Source organism: Oncorhynchus kisutch, unplaced genomic scaffold (assembly GCF_002021735.2).
Source record: "Oncorhynchus kisutch isolate 150728-3 unplaced genomic scaffold, Okis_V2 Okis06b-Okis10b_hom, whole genome shotgun sequence".
Taxonomy (NCBI): domain Eukaryota; kingdom Metazoa; phylum Chordata; class Actinopteri; order Salmoniformes; family Salmonidae; genus Oncorhynchus; species Oncorhynchus kisutch.
The window spans coordinates 9,393,185-9,411,838 of NW_022261983.1; the positions used below are offsets into that span (position 1 = coordinate 9,393,185).

The window sequence follows — 18,654 nt, forward strand, 5'->3', positions numbered from 1 at the left end:
ACAGAGAGAGAGAGAGAGAGAGAGAGAGGAGAGAGAGAGGAGAGAGAGACGAGAGAGAGAGAGAGAGAGAGAGAGGAGAGAGAGAGAGAGAGAGAGAGAGAGGAGAGAGAGACAGCGAGACGATGAGAGAAGGAGGAGAGGAGAGAGAGAAGAGAGAGAGAGAGAGAGAGAGAGACAGAGAGAGAGAGAGAGAGCATCAAGGCTTTTAGAGATACTTTTGTAACCCTTTCCAGCTTTATGCAAGTCAACAATTCTTCTGATATCTATTTTGTTCGAGGCATGGTTCACATCAGGCAGTGCTTCTTGTGAATAGCAAACTCAAATTTTGTGAGTGTTTTTTTTATCGTCTCATTGATTGGACTCCAGGTTAGCTGACTCCGGACTCCAATTAGCTTTTGGAGAAGTCATTAGCCTAGGAGTTCACATACTTTTTCCAACCTACACTGTGAATGTTTAAATTATGTAGTCAATTTAGATAAGAAAAATACAATAATGTGTGTGTTATTAGTTTAAGCACACTATGTTTGTCTATTGTTGTGACTTTGACAAAACGTTTATGACCAATTAATGCAGAGATCCAGGTATTTCCAAAGGGTTCACATACTTTTTCTTGCCACTATATATACTATATCAGTGACTGATCTCACACTGCTAATAACCTCACAACTCTCCAGTCAGTAATGGAAATAATATCAATGGTATGTCTGTTCCATTCCTCTGTTCCCTCTTCTCCATCACTCTCCCTTAATTAATCTCCATTACACTTTCTCCTCCTCCACATCTGACCAAACTGTCAGCTGTCTCACCTCTCCCCAATACATCCGTTTCCCAGTCTGTGGAAACTATCCTCTACTGCAACCCAGCAACTCCCTTTAGTTCTCACCGTTACACCACAGAATGGTCCTGCAGAGAGAGAGAGAGAGAGAGAGAGAGACAGACAGACAGACAGACAGACAGACAGACAGACAGACAGACAGACAGACAGACAGACAGACAGACAGACAGACAGACAGACAGACAGACAGACAGACAGACAGACAGACAGACAGACAGACAGACAGACAGACAGACAGACAGACAGACAGACAGACAGACAGACAGACAGACAGACAGACAGACAGACAGACAGACAGAAGTGAAAATAGAGAAACAGAAAGAGAAACAGAAAGAGAAACAGAAAGAGAGCGACGGGCCTAGGGTGTGAAAATCCAAAGAGGTTGGACCAACATTACAGTGCAGAGCCTCTGTTTACCGTAACACTTGGCCTGGCTCCGGGTATGGAGCCTCAGTGTAAAGTCTGCCCCACCCCACCCCTTCAGCTCAGCGCTGGCAGGAACAGCAACAATGAGCTCATGACTGTTTGGCTCTTCCCACCCTGCATGGCTTAACTTTAGTTCCCATCTCTCTGGGGGCACAGAGCTGGTTCCTGTTCATTAGGTTACACCATAGCAAAATGTTTAGCAATGGAAACTGAAATATTAGCATGTCTGTTTGATAGTGCCTCCCTGTTTCAGTCTGTTCCGTTTGGTGCCTAATAAATACGACCGAGATCTTACATTGAGGTTTAGAGCCCCACAGGACTGAAGTGGGATGGATGGGTGGAGTAGTGATATACCTCCCAGGATGCATTTCATTTCAAGTGCCTTCCCTTCCTCGCTTCCTTGGTCTGACATGACATATTTGGTGAATGCAATGCAATGGAAATCTTGCTTCACCAGATTCTCCATGTCAGATCAGCAATAACTTCAAGAAAGAGAGGAAGGAAGGAAACATTTTATGAGTATTCCAACAGGGCCAAATAATGACAGAGATGCCTCCTCCCCTCTGCCCTTAGATAGAGAAAGAACGAGAGGGAGAAGAGAGAGACGTAAAGAAACATACATGTAGTGTACTGTACACACACGCGCCTGTGCACACACACACACACACACACACACACACACACACACACACACACACACACACACACACACACACACACACACACACACACACACACACACACACACACACACACACACACACACACACACAGTGCTCCTTTAATCTCACACCAGACTTCTCTTTGTGTAGAGAAAAACCTGACTGGACTGCCTGGAATCACCTAGTTGATCAGGAAAAGGCAACCAGGAAATTCAGATTGTTGTAACAGTGGAAAAAAAGAGAAAGAGACAGAAAGACAGAAGGTATATTATACTATATACAGTGACAATAAAAAGTATATGAAGAGAAAGAGAGAAAGAACGAGAGGGAGAAGAGAGAGACATGTAAAGAGACATGTAAGTCAGCTGACTTTCCCCTTGTCCCTTCTAACATCTCTGTGAACAAAACGTCAGACAGCAAAACAACAAGCCATTTCAGAGCAACTCCAGAGTGCAGGGAAAGTTCAGAAGGGTCATTGAGTCTATAAAGTCAGGTGACGCTAAACACTGGGTAATATAATACCGCTTTAGAGGTAGAACTGCTTTTGGTACCGCTTTTACAGGAGAACTGTAAGGACTCCTGGGATCTGGTCATTCACAAAGTGTCTCAGAGTGTGATCAGTTTAGCCTTTTAGAGCATAATGAATAAGATTATATGGATGGGGGGGCCTGATCCTAGATCAGCCCAGCTACTCTGAGACGTTTTATTAATACAGGCCCTGAACTTGAGATGAGGACAAAGGACACACCACACTACCACAAAACAATCTGTGATGATCCTAACTTGGCATCAGGACATCAGTGCATTACACTGAAGTGTGATCACATAGTGGGTTCTGAAGGACATGTGGCATCTGCTACGTGGGGGTGACGTGACCATTAACACATTCTTAGCCAAAGATAACAGCAGCGGTTGGAAATGAATGTTTGGAATAACATTAGCAGGCTAGCAGCAGCAGTAGTAGTGCCTGGCCTCCCTGGCATGCCTGCAACAACTGAGGGGAAGCTAGCCAGGAGAGGGGTCAGAGCCAGGGGCAGGGAGGAGGTGACTGACTACAATGTGGGCACACCCTGCTGCCAGCCTTTACTGGAAGCACCAAGCCAGCTGTGCCCTCTGGCTTCCCTTCCATGACACATTCAGAGGATGCCTGGTCCCTCATATGTTTGTGCTGTCTTGAAATGCAATATAAGCACATTTATATGATCTGTTATGAACAGGGTTTTTAAAGGAAGTGTAACCAAAAGCTTAGATGGTATCCTTTGGAAGTGTAGAGATACTTAGGATGAATTAATACATCACAATCTTACTCGAATGTGGAGTTCACAGGTTTTCACAGTAATGCTGTAGAGATTACACAATTAGGAGCAGTTTAAGGGAATAAATGGCCTGCTTCTACTGGTTTTAAAAGGTTTATTAACTACAAACACCACTGTAATAACCTAAGTCTAAAACAGGGACGATCTATATTCATAAATTGGGTGGTTCGAGCCCTGAATGCAGATTGTCTGACAGCCGTGGTATATCAGTTTAACCCCTGTAATAACCTTCTCTAGCACACACCATAGATGAGACCTAGTCGGGTTAACTATAAAACAGGGATGATCTATATTTAGAACGTAGGTCAAATAATAAGGCCTATAAGCAAAACTATCTTTTACGATAAAGAATATGGCATGCCATAACTTCTGTCCCTGATCTACATTTCTGAGAGCTGTGAAAAGGCCTACTACTGTACACAGACTGTCTGAATGACCCAGGTGATAGCTGATACATCTTGGTGAATGCAGACAGCTGGTTGAGGTCAAAGAAGCATGAACATAAGAATGAAATAGTGTTACCATGACACCTAGTGGCAATAACATTGCCTAGGGCAGAGACAGTACTCATCATTTGTGAAATTGAGATTGAATTTGACTGACCAGGGTTTCAGAAATGTAATTGTTTAAACCATTATATTTAAAAAGAGGCAGTATTTCTCTGAGAATAGATAGTAACAATCCTACACTACAGATACATGCGTTCAACAGTTACTTTTCTAAATGCCTGTGTTGCAGCCAGCAACTGTCATTCGTTAGTGTGACAAACTCGCTTGCAGGGTGACGTCAAGCAGAGATGGGCAGTATTTCTGTATTTAAAATATGTATTTGAATTACTTCTGAGTATTTTGTCATTTGAATTACACTGGGCTGAACTATACTCCAACGTATTTTGAATTCTCAAAATAAAAAAGACAATTATTGAAAAAAATGATATGGTTATATGCTTCCGTCTTGCAGTGTGGGCAAACAGTCTGCCTGTTCTCTTCCACGGTGGAGGGGAAATAGCAGCACGAAGAAGGTAGTGCTAGGGCTAGGCGTGTGGAGCTAGCTTCGACTGGAGAATATGGTAATTCCAGGAATTTGATTGGCTTAGGCCACCCAGTAAAGGGGAAAGCAGTAGCCTTAGCTCCGGGAGAGATGGATCTGTCAAGCATGTGCTACTCAAGCCTGACCGTGAAGTCTGCACAGCGTACGTAGCTAGTAACAGCCTAGTGGGCTAAACGCCTAGCTGTAGTTAGCACTTTTTTAGTCAGAGAGCACCGCAAAAAAAATCCCACATGACCATAGTACAGAGAATAACAGAATGGTCAGCCTAGCCATTGAGGGCGCTTTTAAGCTAAACGAGGGGAGAAGTAATATTACCAAGGGCAGAGATAACAGAATGAGCTATCTCTAAGCGTGTGCTGGCCGACGGTAGCTTTGTAGCTAGTCCTGGCGTTAGCTAGGTAGTGTTCACCCCTTGGGCTAATAGCCTAGCTATTGCTAGCACACTGTTAGTGAAGACAAAGCATGTGGCCTAGGCTAACTTAGTCTCAAAAGTATCTTTGTTCTCTAGTGAAAAAGCAGTACAAAGCAAGTAGCGCAAGGTGGGCTAGTTGGGTACAGAATCTATCTGTATGGCGCTAGTTTAGACCGGAGACTGAGAAGAAGCACACTTCCTTTCGGTAAAAGTACTCAACACTCTGGACGAGAGGCTGTAATCCTGTGCTACGCGGGTGACCTGCGAACAGTTAAGCAGGAAAACGGATTCAAGTCATGCTGAGGAGTGCTTAGAGAGCTTGGGATCTCCATAACGAAGAAAATTAGAATGTCAGAGGGCTGGACCGTGGCGCCTTATAAATCACATTTTAAAAAATTCAAATCACATGCGCCGAATACAACAGGTGTGGACCTCATCGTGAAATGCTTACTTAAAAGCCCTTAACCAACAATGCAGTTTTAAGAAAAATAAGAGTTAAGAACAATATTTTGGAATGCTACTGACAATGTCCCGACGAATTAAGGCTGTTCTGAGGGCAAAAGGGGGTGCAACTCAATTAGGAAGATGTTCATAATGTTTTGTACACCTAGGGTCTAGGGTTTCTGGGATAATGGTGTTGATGTGAGCCATGACCAGCCTTTCAAAGCACTCATGGCTACAGACGTGAGTGCTATGGGTCGGTAGTCATTTAGGCAGGTTACCTTACTGTTCTTGGGCACAGGGACTATGGTGGTCTGCTTGAAACATGTTGGTATTACAGACTCAGACAGGGAGAGGTTGAACATGTCAGTGAAGACACTTGCCAGTTGGTCAGCGCATGCTCGGAGTACACGTCCTGGTAATCCGTCTGGTCCTGCGGTCTTGTGAATGTTGACCTGTTTAAAGGTCTTACTCACATCGGCTGTGGAGAGCATGATCACACAGTTGTCTGGAACAGCTGATGCTCTTATGCATGTTTCACTGTTACTTGCCTTGAAACGAGCTTAGAAGTTATTTAGCTCGTCTGGTAGGCTCATGTTACTGGGCAGCTCTCGGCTGTGCTTCCCTTTGTAGTCTGTAATAGTTTGCAAGCCCTGCCACATCCGACGAGCATCGGAGCCGGTGTAGTACGATTCGATCTTAGTCCTCTATTGATGGTTTGTCAGAGGGCATAGCTTCCGGGTTTGAGTCCCGCTCCTTGAAAGCGGCAGCTCTACCCTTTACCCTTTTGGATGTTGCCTGTAATCCATGGCTTCTGTTTGGGGTATGTACGTACAGTCACTGTGGTGACGACGTCATCGATGCACTTATGGATGAAGCCAGTGACTGATGTGGTGTACTCCTCAATGCCATCGCAAGAATCCCGGAACATGTTCCAGTCTGTGCTAGCAAAACAGTCCAGTAGTTTAGCATCTGCTTTATCTGACCACTTTTTTATTGACAGAGTCACTGGTACTTCCTGCTTTAGTGTTTGCTTGTAAGCAGGAATCAGGAGGATAGAATTATGGTCAGATTTGCCAAATGGAGGGCGAGGGAGAGCTTTGTACACGTCTCTGTGTAAAGAGTAAAGGTGGTCTCGAGTTTTTTCCATATGGTTGCACATTTAACATGCTGATTGAAATTGGGTACATTTTAGTTTCCCTGCATTAAAGTCCCCGGCCACTAGGGGCGCCACCTCTGGATGAGCGTTTTCCTGTTTGTTTATGGTGGTATGCAGCTCATTGAATGTGGTCTAAGTGCCAGCATCGATCTGTGGTGGTATGTTGACAGCTACGAAAAATACAGATGAAAACTCTCTAAGTAGATAGTGTGGTCTACAGCTTATCATGGGATACTCTACCTCAGGTGAGCAAAACCTCAAGACTTCCTTAGATATCGTGCATCAGGTGTTGTTTACAAATATACATAGACCGCCACCCCTTGTCTTACCAGAGGCTGCTGTTCTATCCACACACACAAAACAAGTACACACACAGACTTGAACAAAAACACTAAAGTGTGACATTGTTTTTATACTTGTTGTGCATGATACAGTATACTGAAGGGGTTTGAAAAAAACATTTTGCGATTTTGCACTTGGACACATCATCAGTGGGTTCATGGAGTGTTTCGGGTCCTTCAACTTCAGAAACCCTAAAAAAAATGGGGCAAACAAAACCCGGTAAATACCAGCATACCGTGTATAAGCACTACAAGAAACAATTACCGACAAAGGACATGGGGTGGAACAGAGGGTTAAATACACAACGTAATTGATGGAATTGGAACCAGGTGTGATGGAAGACAAGACAAAACCAATGGAAAATGAAAAGTGGATCAGCGATGGCTAGAAGGTCGGTGACTTCGTCCGCCGAACGCTGCCCGAACAAGGAGAGGGACCAATTTCGGCGGAAATCGTGACAACATAAGCTCAACCGTCCAGCGGGAGACCCACCGATCCTGTAGAGGAAGGCATATCAGAATCAGAATCATAAACCCCTGAAATGCCAATGCTACCTGGGTAATACTCTGATGCGTACCCGGAGCACCCAGACTGATGTGCAAATAGTATGTCAGGGGTTTGGGTGCTATGACAGTAAAATATGCACTTCCGTTATACTGATAATTAAAGAGCTATACCAAGGGACTTTTATTTAGAAAATTGCTTATGAATGATTTGAATAAATGTCTTATGACTGTTGTAATGAATGATACTGATAAATTCATGAAGGTGTTATGACTGTTGTTATGAATGATACTGATAAATTCATGAAGGTGTTGTGACTGTTGTTATGAATGATACTGATAAATTCATGTTGTGACTGTTGTTATGAATGATACTGATAAATTCATGTTATGACTGTTGTATTGAATGATACTGACAAATTGATGTTATGACTGTTGTTATGAATGATAATGATAAATTCATGAAGGGGTTATGACTGCTGTTATGAATGATACTGATAAATTCATGAAGGTGTTGTGACTGCTGTTATGAATGACACTGCAACTCTCATGAACTGTTATGTATACCCCATTAATATGATGTGTTACCTGTGTGTGCATGTGTGTGTCTGTCGTTCACCTGTCCGTCCGTTTGTCTGGACCATATCTGTTCGTGCCAACAATCCACTCCATGCTACAACTTGTCATGACAATCATGTTTGTTAGCACAAACAGGTCTGGTACTCGGGCTGATGTGTCTGTATGTGTGTGTGGGTGTGATGGTGTTTGACTGAATAGGTTACCTGTTCAGAGAGGTATTTGTCCCATGACAAAGACAGCTTCCTTGACTGGAAGGACACCTTCCAAAGAATATAGATTCAGATTCTAGGTTGACATTTTAACTATTCATATTTTTTAAAATCATTTTAACCCACCTGAGGAGGAGCACTATGCCTGAGACTGCTTTTAGCACATCTTCTATGGAAATGGACATAACCCTTTTAACCCCTAATAAAAAACAACGTTGTTAATTCATGTCATCTAAAACATGTATACTTACCTGGAATGGCCTTCTAAAACATGTTTACTTACCTGGAATGGCCTTCTAAAACATGTATACTTACCTGGAATGGCCTTCTAAAACATGTATACTTACCTGGAATGGCCTTCTAAAACATGTATACTTACCTGGAATGGCCTTCTAAAACATGTATACTTACCTGGAAGAGGCATTGATGCTATGGACTGGCCCGCCCATTCCCCAGACCTGAATCCAATTGAGCACATCTGGACATCATGTCTCGCTCCATCCACCAACGCCACGTTGCACCACAGACTGTCCAGGAGTTGGCGGATGCTTTAGTCCAGGTCTGGGAGGAGATCCCTCAGGAGACCGCCACCTCATCAGGAGCATGCCCAGGCGTTGCAGGGAGGTCATACAGGCACGTGGAGGCCACACACACTACTGAGTCTCATTTTGACTTGTTTTAAGGACATTACATCAAAGTTGGATCAGCCTGTAGTGTGGTTTTCCACTTTAATTTTGAGTGTGACTCCAAATCCAGACCTCTATGGGTTGATAAATTGGATTTCCATTGATAATTTTTGTGTGATTTTGTTGTCAGCACATTCATCTATGTAAAGAAAAAAGTATTTAATAAAAATATTTCATTCATTCAGATCTAGGATGTGTCTGGGGGCGGGGAGAGCGGGGGGGGGGAAGGGGCAGTTACCAAACAATGGATTTTTTAACACTTCTGAAACGTGAGCAAACTGATTTCCTGTCTTGTATTTTGTAGGTACTGGTCCTGGTGAGCCTAATGGTGACAGAAGGGAGAACTGTGGCATGCTTTGGACGCAGTTACGAGACCAGGAATGAAAAGGTGTCTGCTGCAGGGCTACCCTGGATCTGTGGGAAATATGCATATGGAATCATATAATCTATGCATTCACACACACAGAGACAAACACGCACGCACACGCGCACACAGACACACACACTCGCGCACACACACACGTGCGCACACATACACGTGCACACACACACACCTTGTATGTATCGACAGTCTGAGCAACCAGAGAAGAGACCTTTAAGAGCTGCAGCAATGTGTCTGGGGCTGCTGAGTGTTCTCCTACTGTCTGGGATCATAGGACTGTACCTCTACTGTGAGTTCATATGTTATTGTCTGGGAACATAGGACTGTACCTCTACTGTGAGTTCATATGTTACTGTCTGGGATCATAGGACTGTACCTCTACTGTGAGTTCATATGTTACTGTCTGGGATCATAGGACTGTATGTCTACTGTGAGTTCATATGTTACTGTCTGGAATCATAGGACTGTACCTCTACTGTGAGTTCATATGTTACTGGCTGGGATCATAGGACTGTACCTCTACTGTGAGTTCATATGTTACTGTCTTGGATCATAGGACTGTACCTCTACCCTGAGTTCATATGTTACTGTCTGGGATCATAGGACTGTACCTCTACTGTGAGTTCATATGTTACTGTCTGGGATCATAGGACTGTACCTCTACTGTGAGTTCATATGTTACTGTCTGGGATCATAGGACTGTACCTCTACTGTGAGTTCATATGTTACTGTCTGGGATCATAGGACTGTACCTCTACTGTGAGTTCATATGTTACTGTCTGGGATCATAGGACTGTACCTCTACTGTGAGTTCATATGTTACTGTCTGGGATCATAGGACTGTACCTCTACTGTGAGTTCATATGTTACTGTCTGGGATCATAGGACTGTACGTCCACTGTGAGTTCATATGTTAATTTCTTACCTTGTTAGAAATGTTAACTATTAATTTCCTGGTCTTGTAATCGGTAACTTTTGGAAATGTTGATCCTTTGCAGACGACTGAGCAACTACTGTGCTGTACATCAATGGAACGAGGAGGAGAGCCATTGGAAACACCTTCGAGGCAACAGAAAAGTAAATGAATGGTCCAAAATGGAAATGTGAAAGGAAATGGAGGATGAATTTGTTTGTGGCTTTTCCAGATAAACCAGGATGAGAAGGAAGAAAACAAGGTTGACAGCCTCCTGGTTCATTGAAATGACGTGGAAACAACGTTGATACAACCAGTTTGTGCCCAGTGGGTATCACATATAGTAAGCCCCAGACTGACTGGACGGCTCTCAAGTTGAGAAGGTGGTTGACCATGGAGATGTCTGAGGACATTGTTTATGCCAATGAAGACGTTAGAGGAAAACAAAGTGTTTCAGGGGACCATTTTTATAATAGAGGAGACGACATCTATGAAGACATTTATGAAACTCCAGACACCATCAAGTTTAATGACTTCAGAAACAAGACTGAGGATGTTACCCCAAGGAGCAGACCAGGAGCTAAACTCTCAGGTAATGTCCACACACACGCACGCACACACACACGCACGTACACACACATCTCCTTTATGTGTCCACAGAGTCTGAGCAACCAGAGAAGAGACCTTTAAGAGCTGCAGCAATGTGTCTGGGGCTGCTGAGTGTTCTCCTACTGTCTGGGATCATAGGACTGTACCTCTACTGTGAGTTCATATGTTACTGGCTGGGATCATAGGACTGTACCTCTACTGTGAGTTCATATGTTACTGTCTGGGATCATAGGACTGTACCTCTACTGTGAGTTCATATGTTACTGTCTGGGATCATAGGACTGTACCTCTACTGTGAGTTCATATGTTACTGTCTGGGATCATAGGACTGTACCTCTACTGTGAGTTCATATGTTACTGTCTGGGATCATAGGACTGTACCTCTACTGTGAGTTCATATGTTACTGTCTGGGATCATAGGACTGTACCTCTACTGTGAGTTCATATGTTACTGTCTGGGATCATAGGACTGTACCTCTACTGTGAGTTCATATGTTACTGTCTGGGATCATAGCACTGTACCTCTACTGTGAGTTCATATGTTACTGTCTGGGATCATAGGACTGTACCTCTACTGTGAGTTCATATGTTACTGTCTGGGATCATAGGACTGTACCTCTACTGTGAGTTCATATGTTAATTATAATCTTATAATCTTATAATCTTGTTATATGTTTTGGCTACTAAACACCTGGTGTTTTACTCAGTAACTTTCAAATGTTTTGATTCTTTCAGATGACAGAGTATATAACAACTTGACTGAAGACAGGGACCAGCTACAGACTAGCTACAACAACTTGACTGAAGACAGGGACCAGTTACAGACTAGCTACAACAACTTGACTGAAGACAGGGACCAGTTACAGACTAGCTACAACAACTTGACTGAAGACAGGGACCAGCTACAGACCAGTTACAACAATCTGATTGCAGAGAGAGACCAGTTACAGACCAGTTACAACAATCTGATTGAGGAGAGAGACCAGTTACAGACCAGTTACAACAACCTGACTGAGGAGAGAGACCAGTTACCGACCAGTTACAACAATCTGACTGAGGAGAGAGACCAGTTACAGACCAGTTACAACAACCTGACTGAGGAGAGAGACCAGTTACCGACCAGTTACAACAATCTGACTGAGGAGAGGGACCAGTTACAAACCAGTTACAACAATCTGACTGAGGAGAGGGACCAGTTACAAACCAGTTACAACAATCTGACTGAGGAGAGAGACCAGTTACCGAGGAGAGCTGGTATTTATTTTTGTTCTGCACTATATATTTAATTACTCATTAATATCTAGTCCAGTGAATCGTGATGTATAACATGTGGCATGTATTGCTATTATTATTGTTAGTATTATTATTGTTACTGTTATTATTAGTGGTAGTAGTAGTAGTATTGTAATAATAATAATAATAATAAGTATTATTATTGGTGCTCTTTTTAAAATTATTATTGCTATTATTATTATTTATGCTAATTTTATTATTGTTATTATTGTTAGTATCATTATTTTTTATTTTATTGTGTTGTGTTGTGAAACAGAGAGAAGCGGCTGTCCTGTTGGGTGGAGGAAGTTTGACTGCAGCTGTTACTTCCTCTCCATCGTGTCTAAAACCTGGGAGGAGAGCAGACAGGACTGTCTGAATAGAGGAGGAGACCTGGTGATCATCCAAAGCAGAGAGGAACAGGTGAGATGCTCTGTTGCAGGTCCATGTTGTTTGTTTCAGTGTCTGAATGTTGTTAGTACATTGATTATACTCCAGAAAGATTGATAAAAATCACATTTTCTAATATAATTAAATCTGTTAGTAGTTGGATGTATTGTACCTGTTGCTGATATGGTTGTTGGTAAAATGGGTGCATCAGTAGGCTCTATCTCAAATCATTCCGGTCAAAACACAAAAAATGTGTTTCCAAACACCAGCAAGAAGGTTATAATACCAGATCTATATTAGGTCATATCTACATCTAGCTATTGTTAGCTAGTTAGCTAGCTACAGGAGGAATTAGAATGATGAAGCTTTCTTTGCAGCACATCACACAATACATTATCTTTCACATACACTTTAAAAGCGATTACGTTTTCATCTTTAAAACACATTGTCTAACTCATTCTAACTAGCTAACGTTACTAGCTATACAATGTTGTTGGTTTGTCATGAACATATCATCTCGGTTCTAATGTGTTGTTGTTTTAGTAAGTTACACCCTTCTTCCTATTTATGATTCGCTGACACAAGAGCTCTCAATACCTTTTCATTGGATCTGCAAACTGTCCACTTGTGTCAGCGAATCATATAGCTATAATTTCATAGACATTTTGGAGATCCAATAAAAATGTATTGAGATTGAATGGAATCTGAAGGAGGGTTGGACATACTAACACAACAACACATTAGAAGTGAGAACTGTGATGTTCTCATGGTTAGCCTATGTTCCCAGACATTACTAACATCTGGATGTGGGAACTCCTCTCAGGCCTGCTAAGTTAGGTTAGCTCACGGCAAACCAAAATAAAAATACAGTGCATTCAGTAAGTATTCAGACTCCTTGACTTTTCCCACATTTTGTTTGTACAGCTTTATTCTAAGATATGTATATATATACTTTTTAATTTCCCTCATAAATTTAGATACAAGTTTTTTTAGTAAATGTATAAAAGACTAAACTGAAATATCACATTTACATAAGTATTCAGACCCTTTACTAAGTACTTTGTTGAAGTCTTCTTGGATATGACACTACAAGCTCGGCACACTTGTATTTGGGAAGTTTCTCTCATTCTTCTCTGCAGATCCCCTCAAGCTCTGTCAGGTTGGATGGGGAGTGTTGCTGGACTGCTTTTTTCAGGTTTCACCAGAGATGTTCGATTGGGTTCAAGTCCGGGCTCTGGCTGGGCCACTCAAGGACATTCAGAACTTGTCCCGACAAGCCACTCCTGCATTGTCTTGGCTGTATGCTTAGGGTCGTTGTCCTATTGGAAGGTGAACCTAAGCCCAAGTCAGAGGTCCTGAGCACTCTGGAGCAGGTTTTCATCAAGGATCAATGTACTTTGCTCTGTTCATCTTTCCGCGATCCTGACTAGTCTCCCATTCCCTGCCACTGAAAAACATCCCCACAGCATGATGCTGCCACCATCATGCTTCACCTTAGGGATGGTGCCAGGTTTCCTCCAGACGTGACGCTTGGCATTCAAGCCAAAGGGTTCAATCTTGGTTTCATCAGACCAAGGAATCTTGTTTCTCATAGTCTGAGAGTCCTTTAGGTGCCTTTGGCAAACTCCAAGCATGCTGTCATGTGCCTTTTACTAAGGAGTGGCTACCGTCTGGCCACTCTACCATAAAGGCCTAATTGGTCGAGGGCTGCAGAGATGGTTTGCCTTCTGGAAGGTACTCTCATTTCCACAGAGGAACTATGTCTAAAAACCTATTTTTGCTTTTACATGATGTGGTATTGTGTGCCGATTGATGAGGGAAAAAAGTAATTTATCCTCTCCAGGGGAGTGCCAAATTCAAAAACAGAAATACTCACTATAAAAAAATCATTAAACATACAAGTGTTATACATCGGTTTAAAGATTAACTTGTTAATCCAACCACAGTGTCACATTTCAAAAATACTTTACTGCGAAAGCAAACCATGCGATTATCTGAGAACAACGCCCAGCAGACAAATCATTAAAAATAGTAACCAGGAGTTACAAAAGTCAGAAATAGCGATACAATTAAATCACTTACCTTTGATGATCTTCATATGGTTACACTCACAAGACTCCCAGTTACCCAACAAATGTTTGTTTTGTTCGATAAAGTCCCTCTTTATATCCAAAAACCTCAATTTTGTTAGCGTGTTTTGTTCAGTAATCGACTGTCTCAAACATCCGGTGAAATTGCAGAGTGTGAAACTCAACAAAACAGAAATTCTCATAATAAACATACATAAACGATACAAGTGTTATACATCAGCTTAAAGACAAACTTCTTGTTAATCCAATCACTGTGTGAGATTTCAAAAAGGCTTTACGGCGAAAGCAAACCATGCGATTATCTGAGAACAGTTACAAACAGTAACCAGCCAAGTAGAGGAGTAACAAAAGTCAGAAACAGCGATAAAATTAATCACTTACCTTTGATGATCTTCGTATGGTTGCACTCCCAAGACTCCATGTTACACAATAAATGTTTGTTTAGTTCAATAAAGACCCTCTTTATATTCAAAAACCCACGTTTTGTTGGTGCGTTTTGTTCAGTAATCCATTGGAACAAAGCGCGGTCACAACAGACAGACGAAAAATCTAAAAAGTACCATAAAAGTTCGTAGAAACATGTCAAACGATGTTTATAATCAATCCTCAGGTTGTTTTTTGACATAAATAAATCGATCATATTTCAACCGGACAATAGCTCCGTCAATAGAAAAGGAAAAACAAGAAAGGCTTGCTCCCGGTCACGTGCAGGACTCACGTCTGGAAATTTCCACTGTCCTCTCATTGAAAGTGGTGTTTCATTCGCTCTTCCGTCTGTTCTTCAACTCCTGGCTGAAACCTACATCACAGCCACTGACAAAGCACATTAGTGATGGGCATTCCGAGTCTTTTCAGTGAGCCGGTTCATTTGGCTCCAAAAAGGCTCTTTGTTCCAAAAGCTTAAAAATCTACCTACAACCATGAAAAAATTGCAAATCCAAAATGAAGCCCAAAAGCTTGGCCATTATGCGAGATCGCGGAATGCGTGTTGAAATGAAAAGGCTGAATGCTTGCTCACCATGGTAACCTATGCACGCATTGCGCCTTTTGCTTTTCAATGATACTCACATTTTTAATTGCACCTCGTCTTACGCTGGTTGAGCTCCCTCCATTTCATTCCATAATTATTTACAGACAATGTAGTAAACTATAGCCTAATCATATTGAAGTTAATTTCCTTGGAAAGAGAACTGCCACGTGATTCTCCTCCCATGAATAGGCAGCCTACTCTATTTCATTGAGACCACACATACAGTGAGCTCCAAAAGAACTGCAACTGTGACACATTTTTTGTTGTTTTGGCTTTGTACTCCAGCACCTTGGATTTGACATGAGACCGTTTAGAAATTACAGCACTTTTTGTACATAGACCCCCCATTTTAGGCAACCAAAAGTATTGGGACGAATACACATGTGCATTAAAGTACTAGAAACGTACATTTTTGGTCCCATATTCTTAGCCATCAGTGATTACATCAAGCTTGTGACTCTACAAACCTGTTGGATGCATTTGCTGTTGGTTTTAATTGTGTTTCAGATTATTTGGTGCCATTCGAAATGAATGGTAAAAAATTGTAAAATGGTAAATAATGTATTCTGTCATTTTGGAGACACTTTTATGGAAAATAAGAATATAATATGTTTCTAAACACATCTACATGGATGCTACCATGATTACGGATAGTCCTGAATGAATCGTGAATAATGATGAATGAGCAAGTTACAAAGGCATAAATATCATTCAGGACTATCCGGAATCATGTAATCACGTCATCATTAATGTAGACGTGTTTAGAAACATATTCTATTCTTATTTACAATAAAAGTGTCTGCAAAATACACAATACATTTTTGACCATTCATTTCGATTGGAGAAAGCAGAAAGACAACTGTTTCCAAGTAATCTGCGGGACAAAAACATATTTTCATCCCAAAATGGTCTGCCGGACCGCCCGCTCCCACCCGCAGCATGAAAAATGCCTACTGCCCGCTCCCACCCGCAGCATGAAAAATGCCTACCGCACACTCCCACCCGCAGCATGAAAAATGCCTACCGCCCGCAATGATCTGTCGGTGCAGCCCTCTACTCAACACATCCTGTGGAATAAGCACATTCATAACTGTTTTATAACACCTCAGATTAATGTAACATTACTGAAGGTGTCTATACACACTCTATAAAGGCATATGACATGTTTTATAACACCTCAGATTAATGTAACGTTACTGAAGGTGTCTGTACACACTCTATAAAGGCATATGACATGTTTTATAACACCTCAGATTAATGTAACGTTACTGAAGGTGTCTGTACACACTCTATAAAGGCATATGACATGGTTATGATGCCCATCATGCCATTTCATTTAGTAATGTGACAGAGAGGTTGGTTAATTATAAAACGCCTCTATAATACCCTTTATAAAACTGGTCATCTATAACACACTTTACACTATTGAAAATGACTTACGACAGTTTATGACACATTTTAAAATGTATGAAGGCTTAACGAATGCATGAATAAGGACACCTACAGTAAAGTGTTTTGACTCAGTTGCGACCCGTTTTGGGGTTTCAAAACATTTTCTTTAAAACCTATATGATCTGTGCAGTTCTAGGCAATATTCAGTTGAAGCTACACCACCAGAGAGCTAATCTAAGGTTGGTTTATATGGTTTAGCCAGTTTAAAGTTGCTGTATGGCATCACATTATTGACGGGGTTTTATACTGTACATATAATGTTCATTTAGGAAATGCTCTTTTACTATTTAAACAGGACCACATAAAAACGTTTAAGGTGATGTCCTGGATTGGTCTGACTGATGAAGCTAGAGAGGGTCTCTGGACGTGGGTGGACAACACACAGCTAACTACAGCAGAGTGAGAGATGTGTCCATATGGTTCTGAATTCAATCACGGCAGACAATAGATTTTCAGATTTTTAAACACTTCTGTAGAGTGAGCAAACTTGTTTTGTGTCTTGTCTTGCATTTGTAGGTACTGGCATCCTGATGAACCGAATGGTGGAAGAGAGGAGAACTGTGGAATGATTCAGATGAATTATGATGCCTGGAATGACACCTCGTGCTCTGCAGCGCTCCCCTGGATATGTGAGAAATATGCATATTGTTAGGTTCTAAAAGAACCTAGTAAAACTCACTACGATTAGTAAAACTTTAACCAAGTTTATTCACCCATTGGGTCATACAATTGCTTAAGACAAAAACATGGTTCCATCCATGGTAGTATATATACACCCCAATTTGGCTGACGTCCTCCTCTCTAAACATAACTTCCTGCCTAGCAAAAAATATGTAAAGTGATACGAGCAATAAACTATTACTTCTCCTTTAACATGACCTGACCTTCACTAATCCACAGCTCGCCACCATTATCAGTCACTGCAGTCATGTAATATCCTCTACTCAGGACTTCCCAAATCCCCCTGGCTCCTATCCAACCTTCATTGACCCAACCATATACCTTCCTCCTACAGATCCCCCTTAACTTCTGGTGTAGAAACCAGATTATGGCACTCCTCATGTCTCTAGCATAACTGATGATTAACAATATTTAAAGTTTAGAAATCCGAACCCATCAATATGCTTAAGAGACGCAGCTCATATAATCTATGCATGCATACACGGCCTACCTGAGTGATCTAGTTGAACCGCTCTACTCAGCAACGACACCATGTTGTTTGGCCTGTAATGTTGTTTGTCTGTAAACGACAGTCGTCTCTATGAGCTCATTCACAACGATCATGTCACTCTCTGTATCAAACCTGCTGTCTCCCTTCCACCACGTCCTGCACAGTGAAGTCATCATTACTTAGTCTGAGCTGACCAAGGACTGTACACAGTGTGACACGTTGTTTATACACTGCAATTGAGAAAAGTTTGTCGACATTGTTAAGCCATAGAGTAGTTTATTGTTTTATGTTTTTATTTTGCGTTGTCAGTTTATTTTTTGATTGCTGTTGAGACAACTTTTATCACATGTGATTATGTATTTCCTGACCTGTGTCACGTTCTGACCTTTATTTCCTTTGTTTTGTATTTATTTAGTATGGTCAGGGCGTGAGTTGGGTGGGCAGTCTATGTTTGTTTTTCTATGATTTGGGTATTTCTATGTTTCGGCCTAGTATGGTTCTCAATCAGAGGCAGGTGTCATTAGTTGTCTCTGATTGAGAATCATACTTAGGTAGCCTGGGTTGCACTGTTTGTTTGTGGGTGATTGTCTATGTTGTAGCTTCACGGTCGTCATTTGTTTATTGTTTTGTATACAGTGTCAGTACTTTCGGTATTAAAGATTTACCATGGACACTTACGACGCCGCATTTTGGTCCGATCCTTCTCGCCTCTCCTCTTCAGATGA

The 18,654-nt window shown here is 41.7% G+C and overlaps 1 protein-coding gene across 3 annotated transcripts; it reads left to right on the forward strand.

Annotated features, from left to right (window-relative positions):
- The first annotated feature begins 9,183 nt into the window (after positions 1 to 9,183).
- LOC116360000 (C-type lectin domain family 4 member M-like) lies at positions 9,184 to 18,392 on the forward strand. 3 transcript variants are annotated; one of them, XM_031814382.1, is made up of 6 exons: positions 10,001 to 10,507; positions 10,576 to 10,677; positions 11,260 to 11,778; positions 12,074 to 12,219; positions 17,054 to 17,157; positions 17,275 to 18,392. In XM_031814382.1, the coding sequence occupies exons 1-6, from the start codon at positions 10,309 to 10,311 to the stop codon at positions 17,408 to 17,410; spliced, it is 1,206 nt and encodes a 401-aa protein (XP_031670242.1). In that variant the 5' UTR covers positions 10,001 to 10,308; the 3' UTR covers positions 17,411 to 18,392. The 3 variants fall into 3 exon arrangements, with proteins under 3 accessions (XP_031670244.1, XP_031670242.1, XP_031670243.1); XM_031814384.1 differs by lacking the exons at positions 10,001 to 10,507; positions 10,576 to 10,677 and adding an exon at positions 9,184 to 9,291; XM_031814383.1 differs by lacking the exon at positions 10,576 to 10,677.
- The last annotated feature ends 262 nt before the right edge of the window (positions 18,393 to 18,654 follow it).

Coding starts and splice junctions, on each gene's coding strand:
- LOC116360000 (XM_031814382.1), top strand. CDS start 10,309: ATGGAGATGTCTGAGGACATTGTTTATGCCAATGAAGACGTTAGAGGA. Junction 10,508..10,575: donor ACCAGGAGCTAAACTCTCAG/GTAATGTCCACA, acceptor ATGTGTCCACAG/AGTCTGAGCAACCAGAGAAG. Junction 10,678..11,259: donor CATAGGACTGTACCTCTACT/GTGAGTTCATAT, acceptor TGATTCTTTCAG/ATGACAGAGTATATAACAAC.